The 21,709-nt window shown below is 41.1% G+C and overlaps 1 protein-coding gene across 4 annotated transcripts in view; it reads left to right on the forward strand.

Annotated features, from left to right (window-relative positions):
• Nucleotides 1-17,274, forward strand: part of FAM53A (family with sequence similarity 53 member A) — a 70,050-nt gene extending 52,776 nt beyond the window's left edge. For all 4 annotated transcript variants that reach the window (XM_080590622.1, XM_080590619.1, XM_080590621.1 and 1 more), the window contains exon 5: nucleotides 16,082-17,274. In XM_080590622.1, coding sequence (XP_080446748.1) covers nucleotides 16,082-16,405 — 324 coding nt within the window. In that variant the 3' untranslated portion in view covers nucleotides 16,406-17,274. The remainder of the gene's footprint in view (nucleotides 1-16,081) is intronic.
• The last annotated feature ends 4,435 nt before the right edge of the window (nucleotides 17,275-21,709 follow it).

Raw genomic sequence — 21,709 nt, forward strand, 5'->3', positions numbered from 1 at the left:
AGGAGTGGTAGATCTCACTTAGTAGATACTTTGGTACCCATCAGTACTGGGGCACAACTTGGTGTCCTCTTGCCTGAATGCTGGAGCACTTCCCTGAAACTTGTACCTGCTGTGGGTTGTGGTGGTTGTTCTCTTTTTCTCCCTTCTTCTATCTTCTTCACCCAGGAAGAGATAGCAGGGACATCCAGCACCACACTCATGAATTGTTGTAGCTTCCAACCTGCTAAAGAAGCAGGTGAAGCTCTGCAGAAGTCCCTTCCTTCTGGAAAAGGCCCTTGTAGATTCCAGGTATTCTTCAGGCTAAGTTGTTGATACAGTACAAAGCTTTCTCTTAGTCGTTGAGTTATATTTTAACGGTCTCAGCTTTCAGTTCTGTTTTTACATTGATCAGTATGCACTTTAGCTGTCTTGTAAACTAAAGTGTGTTAACTGTAGGTAACCAAAGAACTTTGCAATCTTTGCAGTATTTGAACAGGAATACTGTTGCATAAACTGTTTAGCTGGAGGAATAAAAATTATGAACTTTAGGTAGTATTGTGCAAACTGAAAAAATCTGTGTTAAAACTTGTCCTTTTAGAAGGACGTACATTATAAGGATGTTTAGATGTAAATAGTAGGTTAAAAATAAGTGATAGGAACTAGTGTTACAATTGAGTAGTATGAAAGATCTTAAATAAGATCTTACAAAGAATATGACAGGTGCCTTGTGGCTTAACTGTCATGTCCTATTTTGTAGAGTTTCAAGGTTACTCTTAACTGCTATGGTGTTTGGAGTGGCAGATCTCACATGCGCTTGAAGAATAGTCAACACAGAGCCTCACTGGTGATTCTTCATTAGTGCACAACAATAAAATCGAACCAGAAGCAGACATTCCTGATGTTCAGAGTCTTTAAAAACCTTAATGTGATTTTTTGTTTCCTTCCTTTCAGCTTTTAAGTACAGTTTACTTTTGCATAGAAGCTTGCCGCAGCAGGTTTTCTTGAGAATGTTCTTGATCATATAGATACTTACGTGAATCAAAATACGGGCTTCAAGATTGCAGTGATTTGTGTAGTTCTGGAAGTGCTCAGTGTATGGTGTTCATTGTGTTAAATATTTTAAATATGTATTACTTGGATAGGGTAGCCCTTGTAACTTGTGCATATATTATTATAGAACCGGAAATTGCTTAAAGTTTAAATTCTCTAGGCTTTTAAAAATTGCATATCCCAGAGCAAAAACATTGTTTTTTTGGCCTTGCAAGGCTCATGTAGTTGGCATAGGAGGATGTGTTTTCAGGGCATGCAAGCCCTCAGTTGGATTGGTAAATTGATCTTAAGCTTGTTAAATTTAATACCTAGTACGTGTGGGGTCAAGTGAGTAGGAATGGATTAATGGGATTTAATACAATACAGAAATGCTTAATTTTGCAGTGGAATGTTTAACTTCCAGATTCACCTCGAATTATAACTAAAGAATATGCTTTCTGTTTTTAAAAAAAAATACTATCTTCTACTTTTCATATTTTCAAATAACTGAATTTGTTGTGCTTCCTCTCACAGGGAGGGGAGACCTCCTCTAGAGTTCAAGCAACTGTGTGAAGAAGTAAAAAATTTTCCATCTTCTCTCTTACTGAGCCCAAGCTACTTTAACTACAGAAAGTGTAGACCCTAGGTAGTTATGTAGCAATTAATGATCTTAAGTGGCTTGACTCCACTAGAAAACTTAATTGATCCCCATCTTTTGAGGAACTATTAAATTGTTCTTGGAGTTTCAACCTACTTGGTTGCTGCCTTATGCCTGGAGAAAAAAGTTTTCCCAATTCAGGTTAGCTTACTTCTTCACTGTGGTATTTGAGGAAGAGTTTTCTTCCTGGAAGAGTGGTCAGCAGAAAATTCAGTTTTAAAATTAGAAAGGCAGAACTGAACTCTTCAAGCCAACAGGGTACCTGGATGTGGAGTGTAACAGTTTTGTTGCAACTTGTAGTGAGGCAGGCTGACTGTAAACCATTTTAATAAACTTCAAGGTAGATTTAGATCTAGTAAGAAGAATCTTGTACTCTCAAATGTTTGGGGAGGGAGAGAAATCTTATGTAAACAAGATACTTGCAATACCTAAACTATGCATCCACTTAAATCTCAACAACTAAAGACTCTGCATCCCACCTTCAGCTTGAGTGAAGTATAGCACAGACTTGTTCAAGGGGCCTCCAACACTTGTAATGGGCATAAACCATCGTGTTCTCGAAAAATAAACCAGTTGTAGGACATGGGAAGCTACTGGAAACTCTCAAAGAGATTTGCGTGCATACCGTTTTCCTAGCAGAAGTATTTTGTGAAGGGGGATATCACTGCAATTAGGAGTTGCATTAATTTGTTCAGTGTTAAGTAATCTTTTAGGCTAGATTTGAAACTGTTAGGATGAACATATCAAGAGATGGTGGTTTGTGGCTGTTTAAAGAGTATTATACATGTTATGTAACTTCTGTACCTTTTTTCCTCTATGCTCAGCAGTTGGGAGTCCTTGACATGGAAGCATATTGCTGAATGGTGATCATAGTGAAGACTGAAGTAATACTGTTCAAAATGCAAGTGGGATAACAAGCTTCAAGTTTTTTAAAAAAAGCACACTTCTATAAAATCCTTTGTCACATTTTTTGGCTAATGCTACTTTGGTGCATTTGGAACATTATTTTTAAAATCAGGTTGAATTCAGACTTTGCTCACAGATTAATACCTACTTAACCAAGATAAATTGCAAATCTCCTAGTGGCTTCTGATATTTTCCAAGATGTGGTCTGGTATGGTGGTAACCAGTTGTAGATCACCTTAACATAAATTTGCTATGTAAGGATATTGTCTGAGAAAGGGTTTCATTGTGGGAGCTGTGGATCACAACTGCTTAGACCCCTTCCTTCCAGGCACCAGGGTGGAGGGGAAGATTCCCTGGGTGGACTAGGACAGAAAATGGAGTTTGTGTAGAATTTTCTGACTTGACACTGTTCTTTTTACTGGCGTTGGGCCATCTCTCAAGTATGGACTTGAGAGTTAATCGCAAAGTCCTTTCTGATAACTGTTTTTTAAGGGCAGATAACTTTCCTTTCCATTGGCCATCTGGCTTGTAAGGGAGGGGTGGATGGGCAGCTTCAAACAAGCCCTGTTCTGGCTTTTTTTCTATCATATTTACCATTTGCTTTCTGAGACTCTGAGTTAGAGGCTCTGTCATGTCTTACTGCATAATCATGTGAAACATGTGCATGCTAGCTAATAAGGTATAAACTCTGTAAAAGTAGTACTGTACATCCTACTTCCAAATGTGGGTAAAGTGCACGGTTATATAAAAGATAGACATTGAGTGCAAAGAAGTGAGTGTCCTTGCCCACATGAAAGTTGAATGCTTTGGTACAATGCTTGCAGCAAGCTGCATTTTGAAGACTTCCAGACCCTTCGACTACATTCCTGGTTCATCACCAGCATTAATTTGTTCTCATGTTGTAACATTTGCAGGTTATGCAACAGCCTTAGGGAATTGAACTACAAGTTGCGAGCTTAGTTTTTACTCTCAAACATACTTGGCAATAGCTCTTAAATTTACTGCGACAGTTACTGTATGTGTTGGCTTTTGTCCATGTGCTTTATATGGCCACTGAAAGTACTGCAGACTTTGATTCTTTCCTTTGAACGGCTTTTATTGAACTCCTCTCAGTTGAGGCAGGCTGTCCTTTGAGATGTGTCCTGTCAAAATGGCTCAGGCCTGGAGCTCTTCCCCTGGAGAGGCCCAGGCCGCTCCTGGAACATGGTGGGCAGCTGCCACCAGCCTTTGTCCAGCAGATGGGACACTGTGGTCACTGCTGGGGTGTGTGGAGATACTTCTCACCAGGAGCATGCTTCAGCATCCTGGCAGTGGCCTACTCTGGATCATGTACCCATATAGGCCTTCTGTCAGGCAGCTTGTGGTACTTGATGCTGCAAGCGCTGAGCCCCATTTTCTCCACTGAAATATAGTAGTAGGGTGAAAGGAAGCATCCCAAGGGCTATCAGTTGGACAGTATTTTTTTTTACTTTCACACTCCAAAACTGTCATATAATGTCAATGTTAAATTTAATGCTCAAAAGGTGTTTCAGAGTCCACAGAACTTCATTGGAACCCACTAAAATAGCTGTGCATTTGTCCATTATGCACGTGTGGAATTTAGTTTTGACCTGTGTTACGTGCTGGGGCTTAATCTTGCTTTTGCTGCATCTCTTCCATTTACTAGGAATGCCAGACTTGTGCTGCAAGCACTAGTAAACCAGCTTGTAACCCTTACTGCCCTTTACAAAGGGTAAGGACTACATGAGCTCATATTTTAATGAGTCTTCTGCCTTGCTCTACAGTAAAATTTCTTAATCTGACTTAATAGTGAAGCTTTTCAATAATTGTGCTACTGTTTAAGCTAACAAACAAACTTTGTTGAGGCAGGAGGGTGAGATGAATGTGTTGCTTCTATCAAGTGTGTTTCTGAGAACTTAATCAGTATGCAAGGATCCAAAGCCTTGCTTCACTCAGAATTCGAGGAACCAGCAACCCCTCCACTCCGTCCCTCTTGTCATGCTGCAGAGGCCACCGGTGTCATGTCCCACAATCAGCAGAATATAAATGTGAGTTTGAAGAGTTAATTTGAGGTCTGGGGGAGCTTTTGACTGGGTGGCAGCTGCAGCTTCAAACACCTCATCTTACAGAGGCAAGGTGCTGGCAGCAGCTGCTTACACTTCACGTTTCCCTCTCTAACGGTGGCCTGGCTGAATGTACTTGTGACAAAATATCTGTGGGTTTAATGAGGGTGAAACTTGGCAACTGTGGCCCAGAGAAGCAGTGCAGGGGCTGTGAACGTGTTTCAGATGGCTTAATGCAGTTAATGATCAGTTGTTTCTTTCTAGATAGTAATGTCCTTTCTCTGAAAAGCATTTCCCCTTGCATAAAAAAAATCTGCTCAGTTTTGCAACTGAAGACAGCGTGTACTGTTGCATCAGCTTGACTCTCCTTAGTCAGCAAATTTTACTTCCAAAATTGTGATTAGGAGGTTTCGCTGCACAACAAATATTCAGCGTGATCCTTACTTGTGCTTTGGTGTAGGCTTTGTGCATCCTTTTAAATGGGTAAGGAGGAGGGAACTGGGGAAAAGTATGCTCTTGCCTAAACAAGGGAGCAAACTAGAAAAACAGATGGTGCTAAAAATAGTTTATTACCAGGGACTAAATATGGCTCAGTGACTTTTTTCCTTATAAATAATGCAGCTATAAATCCTGCTAGATATCAATAAGTATTGAATTAACTCCAAACTGCTGAGTGTTACAGAACCCTTTGGCAGCTTTCCAAGCGTGGTGTTGCCCTTCATTCATAGGATCAACATTTAATTTCTTAACGGGGAAACCTGAAGAATTCATCCTCTTTGAATGGAAAACGTAGACACAGGGAGCTTGAATGAGTAGTTACAGGCAAAGGCATCCCGTTGCAATGGAAGGGGAGCTGCGCTTGATGAGTTCCTGCTAGGTCACAGCCAGGATGAATCTCCTCCTTTCTTTTCCACAATGCATGAACAATCAAAGGCTTGTTTTTATCTATTGTTGCTATGGAGGGCATCCATTTAAAGTTCAAATTCCAGCAGGCTTGGGAAGAAGGAGAGGAGCTGTAGGAGTAGGCTGGGCTGGGAGATGATAGTCAAGCATCACGCAAGCTGAAGACAAGCCAGCACTTTGTCCTGTGACAGGAGAGCCCAGGCTGGGGGTACTTGGATTTGAATGGGTGCTGGGAGGTGTGTTTTTTTTTGGAGTAGTGAATGAAATGCTGCAGAGGTAGCAGGCGTGGAGAGCATCTGGCGTCTCGCTTTCTTTGCGCCGGCAGAGTGGGTCACAATGTGAAATTAGGCCTGAAACGATGTTTAATGAAGTGAGCCCTTGCGCTGGAGGTTCCCTGTGCTCTGACAGCGAGGCACTATAAGCCTTAAGGATAGCGAAGGGAGGGAAATCTCATTAAGGATAAAGGTTTTTTCCCACTCTTTTGTAACTGGCCTTCTGTAACAAATGCCTGAAAAATAAGCTGTTCAGAGCCCAGAGCTGTTCAGTACTGTGTTGCTTTTCATCAGATGTGCAACTGGCTTTGCATGTTTACAGGGCTTCTTGAGCCGTATGCTAATAAGAGGAGGAGGAAGCTTAATATCTGCAGTGGATTTACTTTTCCTTTCTGGCAAGTTCCCGTATGTGCAAGTAAGTGTTCATTGTTGAAAGAGCTAATGAGTACCAGACCAGCTGCATTTGACATTATGAGCAAAGGGGCCATCTATTAACTCACAAGCTAGGTTTCAGCCAGCTGTGGGTATTTTCTTTTTTAATTATTACTTAGCCTGTCATAAAATTGGATTATGCTAAAATTATTGGTGATGTTGTTTGGAATACAATACAATATTGAGTTAAGAGCTGTGGTTCAGTGTTGTATATAGGGTACCTACAGTTAATGTGCCTGAGCTGCACCAGAGGGTTTAAAGAGGTGAGAGCACTTTTCTCAGGTTTTACCATCTGGGTTTTGGCAGGTGGCAGGGGATTAGGTTTGTTTCTTGCTCTAAATTGCAAGAGATGGTGGCTATCAGAAGAGTTTAGTAGTGTTTCATCAATGATATTGTGACTTTCCTCCATCTGGAGGTGGGGGGAAATCCCAATGTTACTGTTTAACTTATTAGAGAGTAAATTATACCTCGGAGCGTAACTCAAGGTAATTCTGGGAAAGGGGGTCCTCTTAATTCTTGGTATTTTTTTTGTGATATTGTAATCAGAAATAAATTACTGCATCTTTATAATGAAAGATTTTGTAACAAAAGAATTCCTTTCATTCTGAAACTAGGCTTTGGACTTTCATATACTGAATATTAACTGTTGTGAAACTTGATGGTAGGGCAGATGTGCTTCCCTTGCTCTTGACAGTCACTTTCTGACTTGGTGCACCATCTTCTGAAAGACTTTAAACAAATTGTTTGACCTTAAGTTTCTCTCTACAGAGGTTTGTTAAAATCACTTTAGGAAGTCTTAAGTTTAACTGTCATTTTGTCTTTCATTACTCTTGCATTATATCAATCAGTTCATGCTGTATCTATGTACTGATACGTAAGTTGCGATAAAAGCAAAACAGATGTCTCATGCATGTGAAAATGAACTGATTTGAGTTTGTATCAACTAATGATGCCAGTTTGTTCTTCCATTGGATTTTTAAGATATGAAGTACACTGACTTATGTTCTCTTTTTCAAGTATGTGCAGACTGAAGAGTTTTTATAGTATTAAATGTAAATTTCTATAGGAGTACAGTTGTAAACAGGTGCTTTCTGAGCAAGTGATCTGGGAGGTGATTGCTTGGTGTTAGCTGCAGATAGTTGGTCTATTCAGATACTTGAAAGTACACGTTTCTTTACATGCTGATGATGACACGTGCTTCTGCAATAAAACTTAAGTATCACCAGAAATTGAGTTTTAAATAAGATTTCTGACCAGTTTCCTGATCTTAGTTTTTGCTATTGTAGTGACTATGTGACTGAAACTTAAGGCTGTTACAGTACTCTAAGGAGCTTAGAAGTTGTGGTAGTATAAATAACTTCCAATCTCTTAAAACAAAGTGTGAGTAATATTTGAACGCGTAGCTTTTTCATGCAAATGCTGATTGTGTTAGAAAATAAAGGGAAGAACTGAAGTTGGCCATACTGTAAGAAGTTGAGCTCAGTTTTAGTGTTACCAGAGTGCTTTAAGATTGAGTATTGACTCTCTTGCATGCAAGTTGCTTAGGCTTTGCTTGTCTTCTGACTTGGTACAATGTATTTTAAAACACATTTTATAGTTTTTCAGTGTAGCTGAAGGATAAAGGACCATGTAAATAGTTTTCTGACTTGACTTAAAAACCAACAAAGCAAACAAAACCACGAATGCACACTATTGACCATCCAGTGCTGAAGTGTTGTGCTTCCAGATTTGGTTCTTGAGCCAATAAACGGACTTGTCCAAACTGTGTATTTTTAACCAAACCCAAGTTTTAGCACAAGTTGACTCAGCATTAAAAACCTGTAATGGACTCGCCGCTTGATGTCAGGAACGCTTCTTGAGCCACACAGTTACAGAAATGCTCAAAATGTTCCAAAATCAGCTGCTAAGCAAAAAAAATACAGTATATTTATTAGAGATTGAAGGTGAGCAGTGCTAATTGTTCTTTCTAAACAAATGAGTTGTGTTCAACTTACCTTGTCTCTGGAAGTAATTAGTGGTCAGAGTCCACCTACAGTTTGAATTAATGCTCCTGCAAGAATTTATTGTTAAATTGTGGTGTTTGCATTGAGTTGAACAAAAGATTCCTAATGGCACTTGTACTTTGTCTGCACGCGTTTATACCCACGTGTTCCTGCGTGCAGTTGCTTAACGAGATCTCAAGGCTTTGAAGGCTTTGTTTTGGACGAGTATTTCTGTAGTGGAAAATTGATCGGAGGAAGGGGGAACTGTTCCCAAGCTGAGACTGTTTGCCTTCTCTCCCACCCCCCTTCCCTGGCAGAAGTGAGCTTTATGGCCCAATTATAGAATCCCTTAAAATGCTAGTTATGATGGAGTGCCAGCATAACCCAATAATATAGGTGAGGCTGACATCTGTCAGTAACTAATGAGGGCAGCCTTAGAATGAGGGTTCGGAGTTTACCTCTCTAATTTTTTATAAATTTGACCCATCGTATCAACTTAAATACTTGACTTGAGGATGAAAAACGGATGCACTGGAACACTGAGAGAAGGTGGTACATGGATGATGTACTCAAAATCAGCGCATGTGATTCAGTTGTGAAAGTAATTGTTTGCAGCTCATAGCGGAGTCATGCAGGAATAAGACCTTGGCTGAAGTGCTCAGGAATAGAAGTTCTCTATAAAAATAGATGACACATAAATGGCAGGAAATGAAGCCAATATGGTCATGTTTTGAAGCCACGAGGGTCAAATCCTGTCCTGTGGTGCGTAATCGGTCGACTTAAACCCTGTTACTTGAGAACACTTCGGCACTGCAAAGTGAATTTCAAAATGTGACCGAGCAGTTGTGCTTCCACAAACCAGCACTTTCTCTTCTTGTTAGGATCCATCTAGCTAGAAATATGTATGCCCAGTAAAATCCCGGGTTTTGGAGGGAATTGCTTGTTTCAGAGCTGATGGTAGCCATGCAAGTCTTAATTCCTCTGCCAGAGGGACCAATGCTTTGGAAGGCTTTGGCTGCCACAAGTGGTCTTCTGTTTTTCAGGTCCTGAATGCTGCAATACCTAGAGGCAATACTGCAAGCAGTTGTCCTCTGTTAGGCAGTGTACTTGTTCCAAATGTTGGTATGTCCCTGACCACTACAACAGTGAGGTGTATTGATTGCTGTCTATCTGAAGAGATGTGTGTCTAGGACATGCTAATGATGTGCATGCTTCCTTTTTCCCGCTTTAAATTGCGGAAAACTAGATGCATCTTTCAAAAATCTGTGTACTAATTGGACATTATTGCAAATAATGTGAAAGAATGACTTCGTAGAGATTGCTTTAATAACAAAGATGGTGATGTGCACTATAAATTGCTTCTTGTTTCCAGAGCTCATATTTCTTTTCTGAAAGGTAGAAGTTTCTGAACTGGAAAAGGTGGAACAACCTTGGCAAGACATGAATCAGCTCCGATGGGGAGAGCACGTGGTTCCATTGTTTCCCTCTGTGCCATTTTATGACCAAACCAGATGTGTTCATCATCCTCATATGAACACAAACACTGCAGCTGTTCCTTCATCCCACCACACTCACTAATGTACTTGATGCAAACTTGCCAGCCTGAAGCCTCTCCTGCTTGTGCAGCTCAAGCACTTTTTAGCCCAGTTCCACGTTGTCCAGCTCTTCAGCTCATCAGTGAGGTGGATAAATCCCCTGTGCATATTTGAGATGTACATAGGGTCAAACAGGGAGCAGGAAAATAACTAGACAAAACGCAAAGGCAGTCACTTTGGTGCTGTGAGAGACTCCAGGCTGCAGCTGCTGCCTCTGCAAGACGAGGGCTAGAACCCTTTTCTCTGCCTGCTCTTCCTGCTACTTCAGTAGCCTTTTGAGTCTTGCCTATGGTGGGGCTTTTCCCTCTGAGGAAATGTCTGTTTTAATGCATCAGTGCATTTCAGATGAACACTGCTGTATCTAGCAGTTGTCTTGTTTGGCTTTATCTCCTTTCTCCCTGGCCAAAGTCTTGCACTGTATTATTCAGCTGAACAAAGCAAATGTTGTCATGTTCTACTTCATCTGACACTATATTGATTATTGGCCAATTTATAACAGTTAAACCCACTGTATGAGCCTCTTCTGTGTTAGCTAATGGAATAATTCATAGCATCTGTAGGTATTTATTCTTACTGGTCTGGTACTAAGAGCAGTTGAAACTTCTTTACTTAATTACAAGCAGGTGAAATAGGTAGGCCTGATGTTTGTAGAATGTACTCCCCCATTCCCATAATAAAAGACTGTGTGATTTATACTTATTGAAACAGCAAAGGCGAAAGGTTGCAGTTCACAAATCCACAGACTTGGAAAATGTAAGATGCCAAAATCTTAATTAAAATTCCATACTGTAAACTTTTAAAAATGTAGTTCAATGTTGGCCTGGGTTTTACATAAGGGGAAAATCGCTATATACATTGACCCCCTTCATGCTAATATTGCCATTGAATCACTTTCTTGACTGTATTATATTAAGTATTGCATCGACTCACTTAGCTTCTAATTTGTCTTTAAAATAGTAATAATAATAAACGTTGACCTCTGTGATGACTGGTGCTGGACTTGTGGAAACTGCAAAACCCTTCTACCCGAGTTTCTTTTCAGTGTCTATTAGCTCTGCTAACCTGTCCCTATCAGACCTAAATTTAATTTGGATAAAGATTATGTAAAATGGCAGTAGTGTTTTAAATCCAGTGTAGGGAAAACACCTTCAGACTGACGTACTCAAACTATTCTTTAATCTGCTTAAATGGCTTAGCTTGTCACTTAATGATGAAACTTAATTGAGCACATGTGCTTCCTCCCCCTGCTTCCCAGTCTGTCCATTTTGTAGACCTTTAACTACCCCAGTAGTTTCAAGTGAGTTCTTTCATGTGATGAATAGCCTCGTATCCTTGTGTATGTGAGTGTAATTAGACAAACTCAGCATTTCAGAAAAATATTTCTATTTCGTTGGGACATATTTCTTCAACTAATAGTACAAAATAAAAAGGCCAAATTAAATCACAAGTTCTTACAGCTCATAAACAAACTTTACAAGGATACTGTGGCACAACTTAGAATAAGCATAAAAAAATCTAGGCCAATAAATAGATCAACTTTCATGGTAGACTACATCAGAAAGCAGAATGTTTAAATCTAGAACAGTCTGGCTAGTGGAAGATGAAAGCCTATTACTTCATGATCCTGTTTAGCATCTGATGTGAAATGAGTTGATGTCAGTTTACTTCTCTTCCTGGGCACTTATATCTAAAAAAAAAATTAAAATTACCTTTTGAAGATACAGCAGAGACAAAGTACTGAACAACTTTCATATTACTGTGTGTCAGCTTGTATTGATTCTTAGATAGGTCCCTTACTTTTGCAAAGAGGACTTACCTTCTTTGACTACAAAAAGCTCCTTTTTTTTTACAGTGATTTCTAATTTGAACAGGGATTTTTTTCCCAGTCACCTTTGTTTTTAACTTTTTTTAACTTGTATGGACTTAACGAACTTCAGTCTCTTAAAGTCATCTCTGAACAAAATGGTCAGAGCTGTGCAAGGCAAGAGTCGCGGTTAAACCGTAAGCGGTTTATTTTACAGTAAGGTTTATTGTTAGTAAGAAAAGTGATGTTTAACCATTTCATTTAATGTGTAGTACAAATGAAGGGGTTAAGACAGATTTCTTAATCTACAAAATCCAGTGGTTTGCAATAAACACTGTATGTGTCTCCACCCTGAGAAATACTAATACAATTAATTGGATGCATGAACTGAAAACGCATTTTATAGGAAGGGTCACCTCTGTTCATGTCTTGTGATGGGAGGTGATGTCAGGTGAGGTATGTTTAGGAGGCAGCTTTCAGCAGGATTCAACATAGTGTTTAAGACCACTATGTTGTGACAGTTTGCATAATTTAAAGTTTTTAAGTCTCCAACTTAGCTTCATAAATCAAATCTCTTCTCTTAAATGTAATGAATTTGTAGCATGGTTGGACTTGGTTACAGCTTAGCCTCAGCAATAATGTTGTTGGGGATAAGGTACTGAGATGCTAATGTGTCATGCTATATGTTGTGCTTCTGAGTTGCCAGCAGTGGAGGAGGCATTTGATTTAGAGCCACTCTGACCAAGCTGTAGGAAAAGCAAGTCCAGAAAGTAAAATAAGGACCTGGGGAGCCTTCAAAGAGGTGTGCAGCCTGTTTAACTTCCCCATCTTCATCAGCTGGCTAAGTATAGGGAAGCAACAGAAAAAGCTGTGTTGCTCCTTGCTCAGGCTGCTTCTTCAGTGTTTTACCCTTGGGTCAGTTGCCGATATTCCAGGGTTTCCTCATCATGAGGACCTATGTTACCCACATTTTTCATCTCCCTGGTGGAGAACTTAACAGTGAAGAAACCCTGGGTGCCAGTATGTCTTAAAACTGCATCTCCATGTTGTGCAGTCGTAGGCAGGAGTCTCAGGATGGGACAGAAGGCGAGCCAGGTAACTCGTTAATGTGATGAATTCCCTCTCTTCCCAAACCTGTGGCTTCAGGGAGCTGCTATTGCTGTTGTGATGCCTGCTGAGGGGCAGCAGGGTGGGCTCAGGGCTTCTGGGCTTCCTCTGCTCTCCTCTTGGTGCCAGCTGCTGCAGCTGCACCTCCTGGGAGCAGCTGTGTCCTGCACCCTATTCAAACCGAGGGGGGAACGGGTGGGCTTGGGGTGTGAGGGGGGCGTGGGGAAGAAGCATGAGAACTGCTGCTCCCATTATGCCCTAGGTCTTAATGCCCGCAAATGACTTGGTTTTCCCTCGACTGCTGTAGCGAATGCTCTAGTTTTGTTAGCAAAACAAAACCCAACCTTTTTATTGCTTTTTATATTTGGAAAGTGATGTATTATCACTTTCTGAACTTGAGGTTTAGTAAAGAGTACAGACATTAGCTTCCTTTCAAGCTACTCTGGGCCTTTCTTGTTTGCTTTGTATGGCAAGGGTCTAGAGAGATTTCTTTTATTTCCCTCCCCGCCATTGTTTTTGGTACAAAGTTTTTTTTCTTAATATTCAGACATTTTATCGCCTCCCTTCTTTTAAAACCGAGTTTCTTTTTTTCCCTTTTTTCCCCCTATTGCACAAAAGAATACTTTTAGCTGATTGAGTTCTATCCATTGCCAACTGCGGACTCTTTTGTCTTGTTAGCCCAGCATCCTTTATAGAAGGAGGACCATTGAGCAAGTCCTCGCTGGCTCCCCGCAGAGCACAATTGTGCATGAAAGGTGTGGTACTGTACCAGCGTAACATGTCAAGCTGCAGCTCGGAGGGCTTGAATGCATTGAGACTTCTACCTTTTTGCTTTGTGAAAGGAGTGGGATTGTGCTGCGAGATAATAAATCCACCTATTTTTAGTTCGGTGCGGTTGTGACAAGTGGGTGAACAAAGACCCAGTTGAATGCACTTGCTGTTGTGTTGAAACCAGCTAAAAGTTCCCATTCAAGTGGTTTCAGCGCAGCGCAGCTAACAGGCAATTTTCCATTTATGTACACAAACCTTCTAGAAAGACAGCTGTGTGGTTGGATTAATTTCTAGCAGTAAATTGAATAAAAGATATTTTGAAGGGGGACTCGGGAATTCCTTTCTAAAACACTGAAAGCAGATCTTTGAAAGCTTTCCTTTATTTGATGCCTTTCCTTCCCAGTGTCTACTGTAAGATTTAAAGGACTAGAAATATTGTCCCCTATGTGGAGATGCACAACAGGAAATGTATTCTTTTTTTCAGAGCAATGAGATAAGATTAGAATATCCTTTAACACTTTCTACTTCAAAATATGTTGGTTTGCTTTTAAGTAAATATGAGAAGTTCACACCTCTTAGTCATAAAAAGGAGCTCAAATGTTTGTGCTTGCATAAGCTGTAAGTGAGCTATGTGGAAATGTGTTCTGAAAACAGCAATGTGTTACAAAACTGTTTTTTGGTATATAAAACAGGGAAAAGAAACGTAGTTGTATAAAGCCTTTTGCTTATGCAAGGTTATCAATTTTGTTACATGTGAAATAGGATGTGGGTTTTGATAAAGGCTAACGAAGACTTCAGTGAATTCCTCCTGGTGGAACTGTGGTCAGTCTTTTTTCCCCTGAAGGTTGATCTTTGGATGCAATTCCTGGAATCGCATAAACCAGCTCCTTAAATGAAGTCTTGTTTCTCTCTGCCCAAGCACAGTTACCCCTCAGATCCTTCTGGCCTTAAACCTATGACTTGCTAACTAGTGACCTACTGCATATTATAAGGTACCAAAGCTCTTTAAGGAAGAGCCTATATGTGTACCATACAGGCATAACAAACCTCTGGGCAGTAATGAAGAGCGTAGCACGGCAGCGTTTGCATTTGGTGCAGGCTTGGGGAATACTGCTGCAGTGTCCTAGCTATGGAGAGGCTCCAGTGATGGTGAACCACCTCCCCTACCAGTTGTGTTCGTTCCTCAGCCTGGCTGGGCTGTGAATTCCAGAACTCAAGTGTGTTGCTTTTCACCGTTATCCGAGTTTTCCCTCAAATAATCTTTCTATGTAGACTGTTTGTAGGGATATATTGGTAGTCATATACAGGCAAGGCAGGCCAATGTCTGTAGGTTTCCTCTGAGTTCATGAAGTTTTGTTTAAAAGCCACGGAACAGATCTGGTAAGCTGCTCATGTGGCTGCTAATGTGCACTGGTGGAGTAGAAAGACTTTTCCGGTGCTCTGGAAAAGCATCTGGTTCATAACACATGAGTGTTGCAGTGTTCCTATTTCATACAAATATATTAAATATAAAATACTTAAGAAATGACAAACTGAGGGGGGAAGTTGAAAACGGGCGTGAACAGTTAACTTTGTTCCCTGTGGATCTGGCTGTAATAAACAATCACCGTGTGCATGCGAGACTGGAGTCGCTTAACCAGTACGATATCGAGAGCCCCCACAACATGATTCTGTGGGCTCTTACTGCTTTAGAAAGAAGCCCTTTTTGGCTATTTCTGCTCACTGTGTGCATTCAAGAGGCAGAATTTAGAAGTTTTGCACAGACTAAAATCCAGCTTCTGTTTTCTGTATGGCCTTGTTAATTGCTGCTTTTGGATTCTCATCGAGCATCCATTTTGGTTGCACGAGGAGCTTAGGCACTTTATTCCTGTGTCTGAGGGGCAGAGGTAGCACACTTACTGAGGTTTTTTCTCTTCTAAGTCTAGGTGAGCACCCCTTTGTTTTTAATATACTCCTCATTTAAACAGGTCTCAAATTCTGAGCTTGTCTTACTTTCGGGTACCACTTGAACAAATTAAGCTGTCTGTGGAGCAAGACGTTTCCAGCAGGAGCTTGGCTTTCTCTTGTTTTGAGGTTACTGAAATGTGCCAGCTGTCCTGTTGCAGGCTCTTATGTCTCCGAGGTGAGGCCAGGGAGCTCATTATCTGCACATTTGGGAACTTTGAGAAATTAATTGTTGGCTAGGCTGCGGTGCAACTGTTTGACCTAAATGCTTATGTTACCAACTGCTATGTTCTGGATTTGCTGGAGAGTTAATATATCAGATCGGATGCTTGTTGATCCTTATTTAGTTGAGTAAAGATAGGTTTTTGGACTTTCTTGTATAAATAAGGGGACTGCTAATTTTTGTTGCTAACTGGAATCTGCATCGGCAAAACATCTGTGCAAAACCAGACTGTTTATTAAGTAAATGCCCTTCTTCCTTTTTCTTCATGTTCCACATTGTTTCCAGCGTAATTTTAAACATCTATGCCTTTCTAAACTTGTATACATACCCTTAACCCATTCAAGAACTTAGAGAATTTATTCTGTTCCTCCTGTACAGTCATTGCTAATTTATTCATGTTTTTTCACTTGCAGACTTTAAAAAATTCCAAAAGTCTTTGCTCCCTTGATTATGAAGATGACGATGATGACACACAAATGAAGACAATTGTGTCATCCCCATGTGACTCAAATGATCTTATGAACATCATCACCCCTGGTTCCAGTCCGATGAAAGAACAGCTGGATGAAGTCAGGCATCATGGGTCATGCCAAGGTAGCTTCAAAACAAGGGATTATAAGAAAGCAGCTGCAGTATGTGAAAGCGATGAGGACACAAGTGATTGTGAGAGCACTGAAGAGGGCATCTTTCCTCTGGACTGTGGGGACTTGGACCTAGAGCAGATTGAAAACAACTGAGACTCAAAGTTGTGTGCTAGAATCAGAGTTTTTCTAAATTAAAATGATAGAGGATTACCTTTGCCATGCATAATCCATGTCCCTGAATCTCTGTATTGCCTATCTTGGGCCTGTGTTAGAAATGTTTCAGGTGGGGGAAAAACGTGAACCATTGTTACCTGTTTAGTCTATTGATCAATATGTGGATGACAACAACAATAAAAAAAGTAGGAGGTTAAATGTTATTTTGAACATTAAGGAATAATTTTGATTATAAAATTTCCTAACAGATATTTTGCATTTTTATGGCTTTTACAGTTCTGGAGAAAAAGCATCTCTATTTTGAAATGAATTTTCAGAAGGGCATTCTATAAAACTAAATCTGTCTACAGTGATTCTGGTGCGGGTATATGTTGCTTTTGTTAAAGAGCTTAATGTGAAAAGTGAATTACATAATGAAATTGGTAATAAACCTTCAGACAGAACTCTTAAATACCTGGTTGACAGCTGGTCCAAACACTTAACTGCCATCTTTGACAGCGTCTGGTTTAAAAAAAAAATTTCATAACATGTACAAATGTTCTTTTCATACATTCAGGACTTTTTGATCAAAATATGGTAGTAACCTTAAAGGTTAACATTTTCCATGATTTTACTACTTGAATTGTTTTCTAGCCTGAAGCAATGCTAATTTAGGTGGGATGAAACTGCAAGTAGCTGCCCACCTACTTGGTCATTATGTTTTCTGTGGTTCAAAAGAATGTACAACAAGAGCACTTGAACTTTTAGACAGGGACTTTGTAATGATCAATTCCCCAGGAGGTGATCCCTTCAGCAATACTAGAAGGAAAATAGTCCTTGAATTAAATAAAATGACATTTTGCTTTGCACTTGTGTCTGTTTATGAATTTTGCTTGAGGAGAATGTATAGTCTGGGGCATATTCTGCAATGTGGTATTTATACACAGAGCTGGGTGGAGGACAGACTTCTGGTCATCTGAAAAGGAAGTGAAGTCAGGTTAGTCTGGGGAGCTGGGGAATAATTCGTGCTGGATCCCAGAAGTGTCTCAGTGATTACATACACCATAATCATCTCTAACGTAATAGTGTATTCATTGCAGGCTATTGCAACACACTCCGTTAGTTCAGATGGAATAGGGATTTTCCTCTTCAAGGAGTAAATTAATCTCAAAACGGAGGTTTTTAAATTGAATAGAAATGGAGAGGCTTAGATTATGGCATTTTGGTGCATCGTCTTGGTCTGCTAAAATGAGCCAGCTCCCTATGGTAACTTGTACCGTAAAACCAAAATACAGCAACATTCCAAGTCACCGAACAGCTTGTGTTTATGTGAGAAAAGAATATCTTGAGGCTGAGCAAGGTGTGACCCAGGCTCCAGCCTTGTGATTAGGTCAGCCTTTGGTCATAAAAAGAACTGGCCTGTAATTACTGAATCAGCTTGTATAACTTATTATCTATACACAATTTTAAAAGCTTGGATAACCAGTAAGAACCTCTGAATGTTTTTCTTGCTTTTATGACTCCTATTGCATGTACTACAAAGAGCAGCAGTGGTCTGTGATACCGATGCTGGTATACATGCATACGAAGGTGCAAGAACACTGAGAAGACCTGTTAAGTTCTTGATATGTTAATATACGTTGCGTGGGAGATGGTGAAGCTGCTCTCTGCAGCAGCACAAAATCGTCCTCCTTTTTCTAGCAGAGTAAAGGAGATTGTACTGGAGCAAAGCCTTCAGTTCCTTCAGAAGCTCCTGTTAAGTGTGTGTCACACACAGGTATTTGCTCCTCTGTAGCAGAGAGCATGCAGGTGGTGCTGTATATACATGCACAAGGTATCAGAAATGACCACGCAACTGAAAATCACTGGTTTTGCACTCTGAAGATCAGGTTTCAAGAAGTGCTGAATAAGGTACAGCTGTTTTTCCTTGTGGATAGGTGGGAAATGCACTGCAGTGTGATCTGTCATCTTGGGTAATGGGGCTACCAAGCTCCTTCCTAGGCTGCAATTACTAGTTGCAGAGCTACACTTCTGTGTATTTTTCTTAATTGAGCAATAGAGGTAAGTAAAATTGAATCAGCTTTAAAGCAGGATTGTAGGGAAGGCCAATTGTACAACTGGGATCACTTAAAAGCCAATTTGCCTGTTTGAACAGTTAAAACTGTAATGGCATGGAATGAGAAAACTAGCGTGGCAATCCGTTTGGCTCTTCCTCCAAGGAAGACAAGCTCTCCTGGAAGAAGTAAAAGAAGAAAATACCTCAAAGGGCATGAATAAAAGGAGGTAAGAAGTACTTTGTTGGGGGGGGGGGGGGGGGGAGCTTTAGCAGGAACTGCAGCTGTTAAGAAGGCAGTGATAAAGCAAAGGCAAGAATAGAGCAGATAATATTCTAGCTCTGAATTATGGTCTGGCTGAGATCTCAAATTCATTTCTCCAGCCTCAAAGGCAGGGCTCTGCAGTTCCCTTCTGTAGGTGCATTGTTTTCACTCAACACAAAGCCGCGTTCCTACCCACGTACTTGGGTCGGAAGGGGTTTCCCAAGTTAAAGTACAGATGTGTTTGCTTATGGTAACACAGGGCTCCAGTCCCATGGCAGCCAGCTGTTAAAACTCTAAATAGCCCTTTCATAGATGCAGGCAGAAAGGAGTGGTTTTAGATACTGAAGAACAAGTTCTGTGAAAGTAGGAAGTAGTAATTATCTAGTTCAGGCTCTTATTAGTTGGTGACAGGAAAATAAGTAGTTGAACAGCTGTGCAGGAACACAGAAAATGAAGAAGTTGGCTGAAAGGAATCTGTGCACTTTGTCTCCAGCCCCTAATGTAATCCCACATGAGAACCAAGAGTAAAAGGAATTACTGGTTAGAAGTTATTTCAGCTGGGGCAGGCTTTGGCCTTGCATCATACACAAGATATCAAGACCTGCTCCAAAAGAAATTAATGGATGGTGAATTTGGCACTTCTCTTATACTAGATTACAGGATAAAATCTAGGGGCTGTTTTGGGCAACTAAAGAAGGCAGTTTGCAAAAAGGGAAAACATGGTTTCAGAGATTGGATTGTATTTGGTAGTGGCTGAGCTAGGCTGTGAGCAGCTTGGGTCTGGGAGTGGTTTCCTTCCATCTCGCAGCCGGTGTCAGAACAGCAGACTTCTGCACGGGGCTGTGGGAGTTACTCTAGGTCACTTATCTCTCATTTTTATTAGCAACCAGGCTAACAACGTAGCATGCTTGTTAAATTTGCCGTCAACAGGAAGCTGGACAGATGTGAAAGATAAGATAGCATTAGAATTCAAAATAGTCTTGGCAACTTGCAGAAATGGTTGCAACAGGGAGGAGATAGGGAAAGACAAGATCCTTTTCAGCAAGGCATTAAATTTAGATGGGGTTGAATGACTGCACAAATCCAGTGTTGGGCCAACTCGTTAGTTCTTCTGATAAGGGAGCTGGGAGTTGGCCTTGCCAGTAGGAGAAAAGTGAGCTTCAGGCTAAGGTTCACAAACGGCGATGCGTTTGGCAAGGCTCACGAGGTACAGGTGCTCCTGGGAAGCACGGGATTTAGTACACAACTCGAGATACTGCGCTTAGGAGTGCGGAGTCCAGTCGAGAGGGGCATGGCTGATATGGTGGAGATATGCTGGAACATGGGAAAATGCACTCGGGGGAGCACTGAAAGAATTGAGTTTGAAATCTTGTGGTAGGCCAGGCTTAAGTTGCACCTAGGGTGAGTGATACTTTCTCCTGAGGCCTAATATAACAAACACGGATTGGGAATCACCAAACAGATGTGTGGAGAGATGGTCACTCTTCCACACATGCGGATCTGTTAAGAGTAAGCATCTGTCGGGAGTGATGGCTGCATTTCCCTTGCCTCAGAGCGAGATGAAAAGGCCGGCTGGCTTCCCACAGTCCTTTCCTGTCCTGTTTTCCTTTGCATCTCTACAACTTGGATTTCCAAGCAAGCCTAAAAGTTGCAAGGTAAATAACTGCTGGAGGAAGACGTGAGGATAACATCAAGGAAAGCACTCTGGAGCACAAACAGGAGCTCCCAGTGCATAGTTCAGCTATAACACGTAGATCCTATCCGGAGTTGCCATTTGCCAGAAAATAGGCCCCTGTTTTGTAAGCTTGGCCTAAATCATCTTTGTGAAACACCTGCAGCTGTACCTGACCGTGTCCAAGTCCATTTTGGCAGTGCGGTGCCTGCTGACTTCACCTGCAGCTGGAAAATAAAGGTAAAGGTGCTGACGGAGCTGTTGGGGCAACAACAGGCCAGGCCCTGCAGAACCTCTGAAAACACAACTTTGACCAAAAGTCATTGGTGGTGAGTGGCAGATCTCCTCGAAACTTTTTCATGATCTCATTTTGCATACCATACTGTGTTCAGTTTTTAAAAGTACCCAAGTGTGTGTAGACCTTGCTGTGCTTGCACACTGGGCTTTCAAAGCAGTCTCTGTTCTCTCACTGGAGATTATCCAGGCCAGCTTAGATTACCTGGGACATTTCCTTCAAGCTCACGTCTTGGGCTTAAAAGAGACGACTGGTTGGGTATGTGGCAGACATCGCTTGTTCTCAGCATGCAAAGAACCTTGTGTAGGAGCTGTGGGCATTTCCACCACGTATCCATGTGCCTTTTCCTTCACCAGCATCAAAGAGCCAGGGACTGGGACCCTTCCCCTGTGGCTACTTATCTTGGGACCCTTTGGTGGAGCTTGTCGGTTGTTTAACACACACAAAATACGGTTTTGGAGGACCGTTGCTACCATATGCTTAGCAGCCCATTCTGGTGTTTTCAAAGCGAGTTTTGACATCAGTTGTTTTGGAGTTTGTGTGTAATTAACATCATCCAAGCTACTGCTCCCACCACCATCTGGTCAGCACAGCAATCACTGGTATGCTGAAAGCTGGTATTTACCAGGGGAAAATGAGGGTGCTTTCACTATCTGCAGCACTGTTTTATGTGGGATTTTTGCTTTTGCAAAGTAACTTAGGGTTCTGTGCTGTGAGTGATTTGAGCTGGAGGAGCACGAACTCTGTGGAGATGAGTTGAAAACTTCCTTAAAGCAGCATTTCATTTTTTATCCTATTAAAACCCAAACCACAAGATTAAATGTTTTATGACATCTCAGTTCAGACACGGAAATGCAGTGCCCTGATTCAGGTAAGCTTGCCTGATGTTGGCTGATGATGGGAATTTAAAGTGAGGGCTGTGCTGCTGGGTACTCCAAACTTATGTCCCACTTGCTGAAACAGACGTGGCCAAACTCCTCCCTGCAGTAGTGTGGAAGAAGAAAACACTCCCAGAACAC

Source organism: Anser brachyrhynchus, assembly GCF_964034855.1.
Source record: "Anser brachyrhynchus genome assembly, chromosome: 4".
Classification (NCBI taxonomy): domain Eukaryota; kingdom Metazoa; phylum Chordata; class Aves; order Anseriformes; family Anatidae; genus Anser; species Anser brachyrhynchus.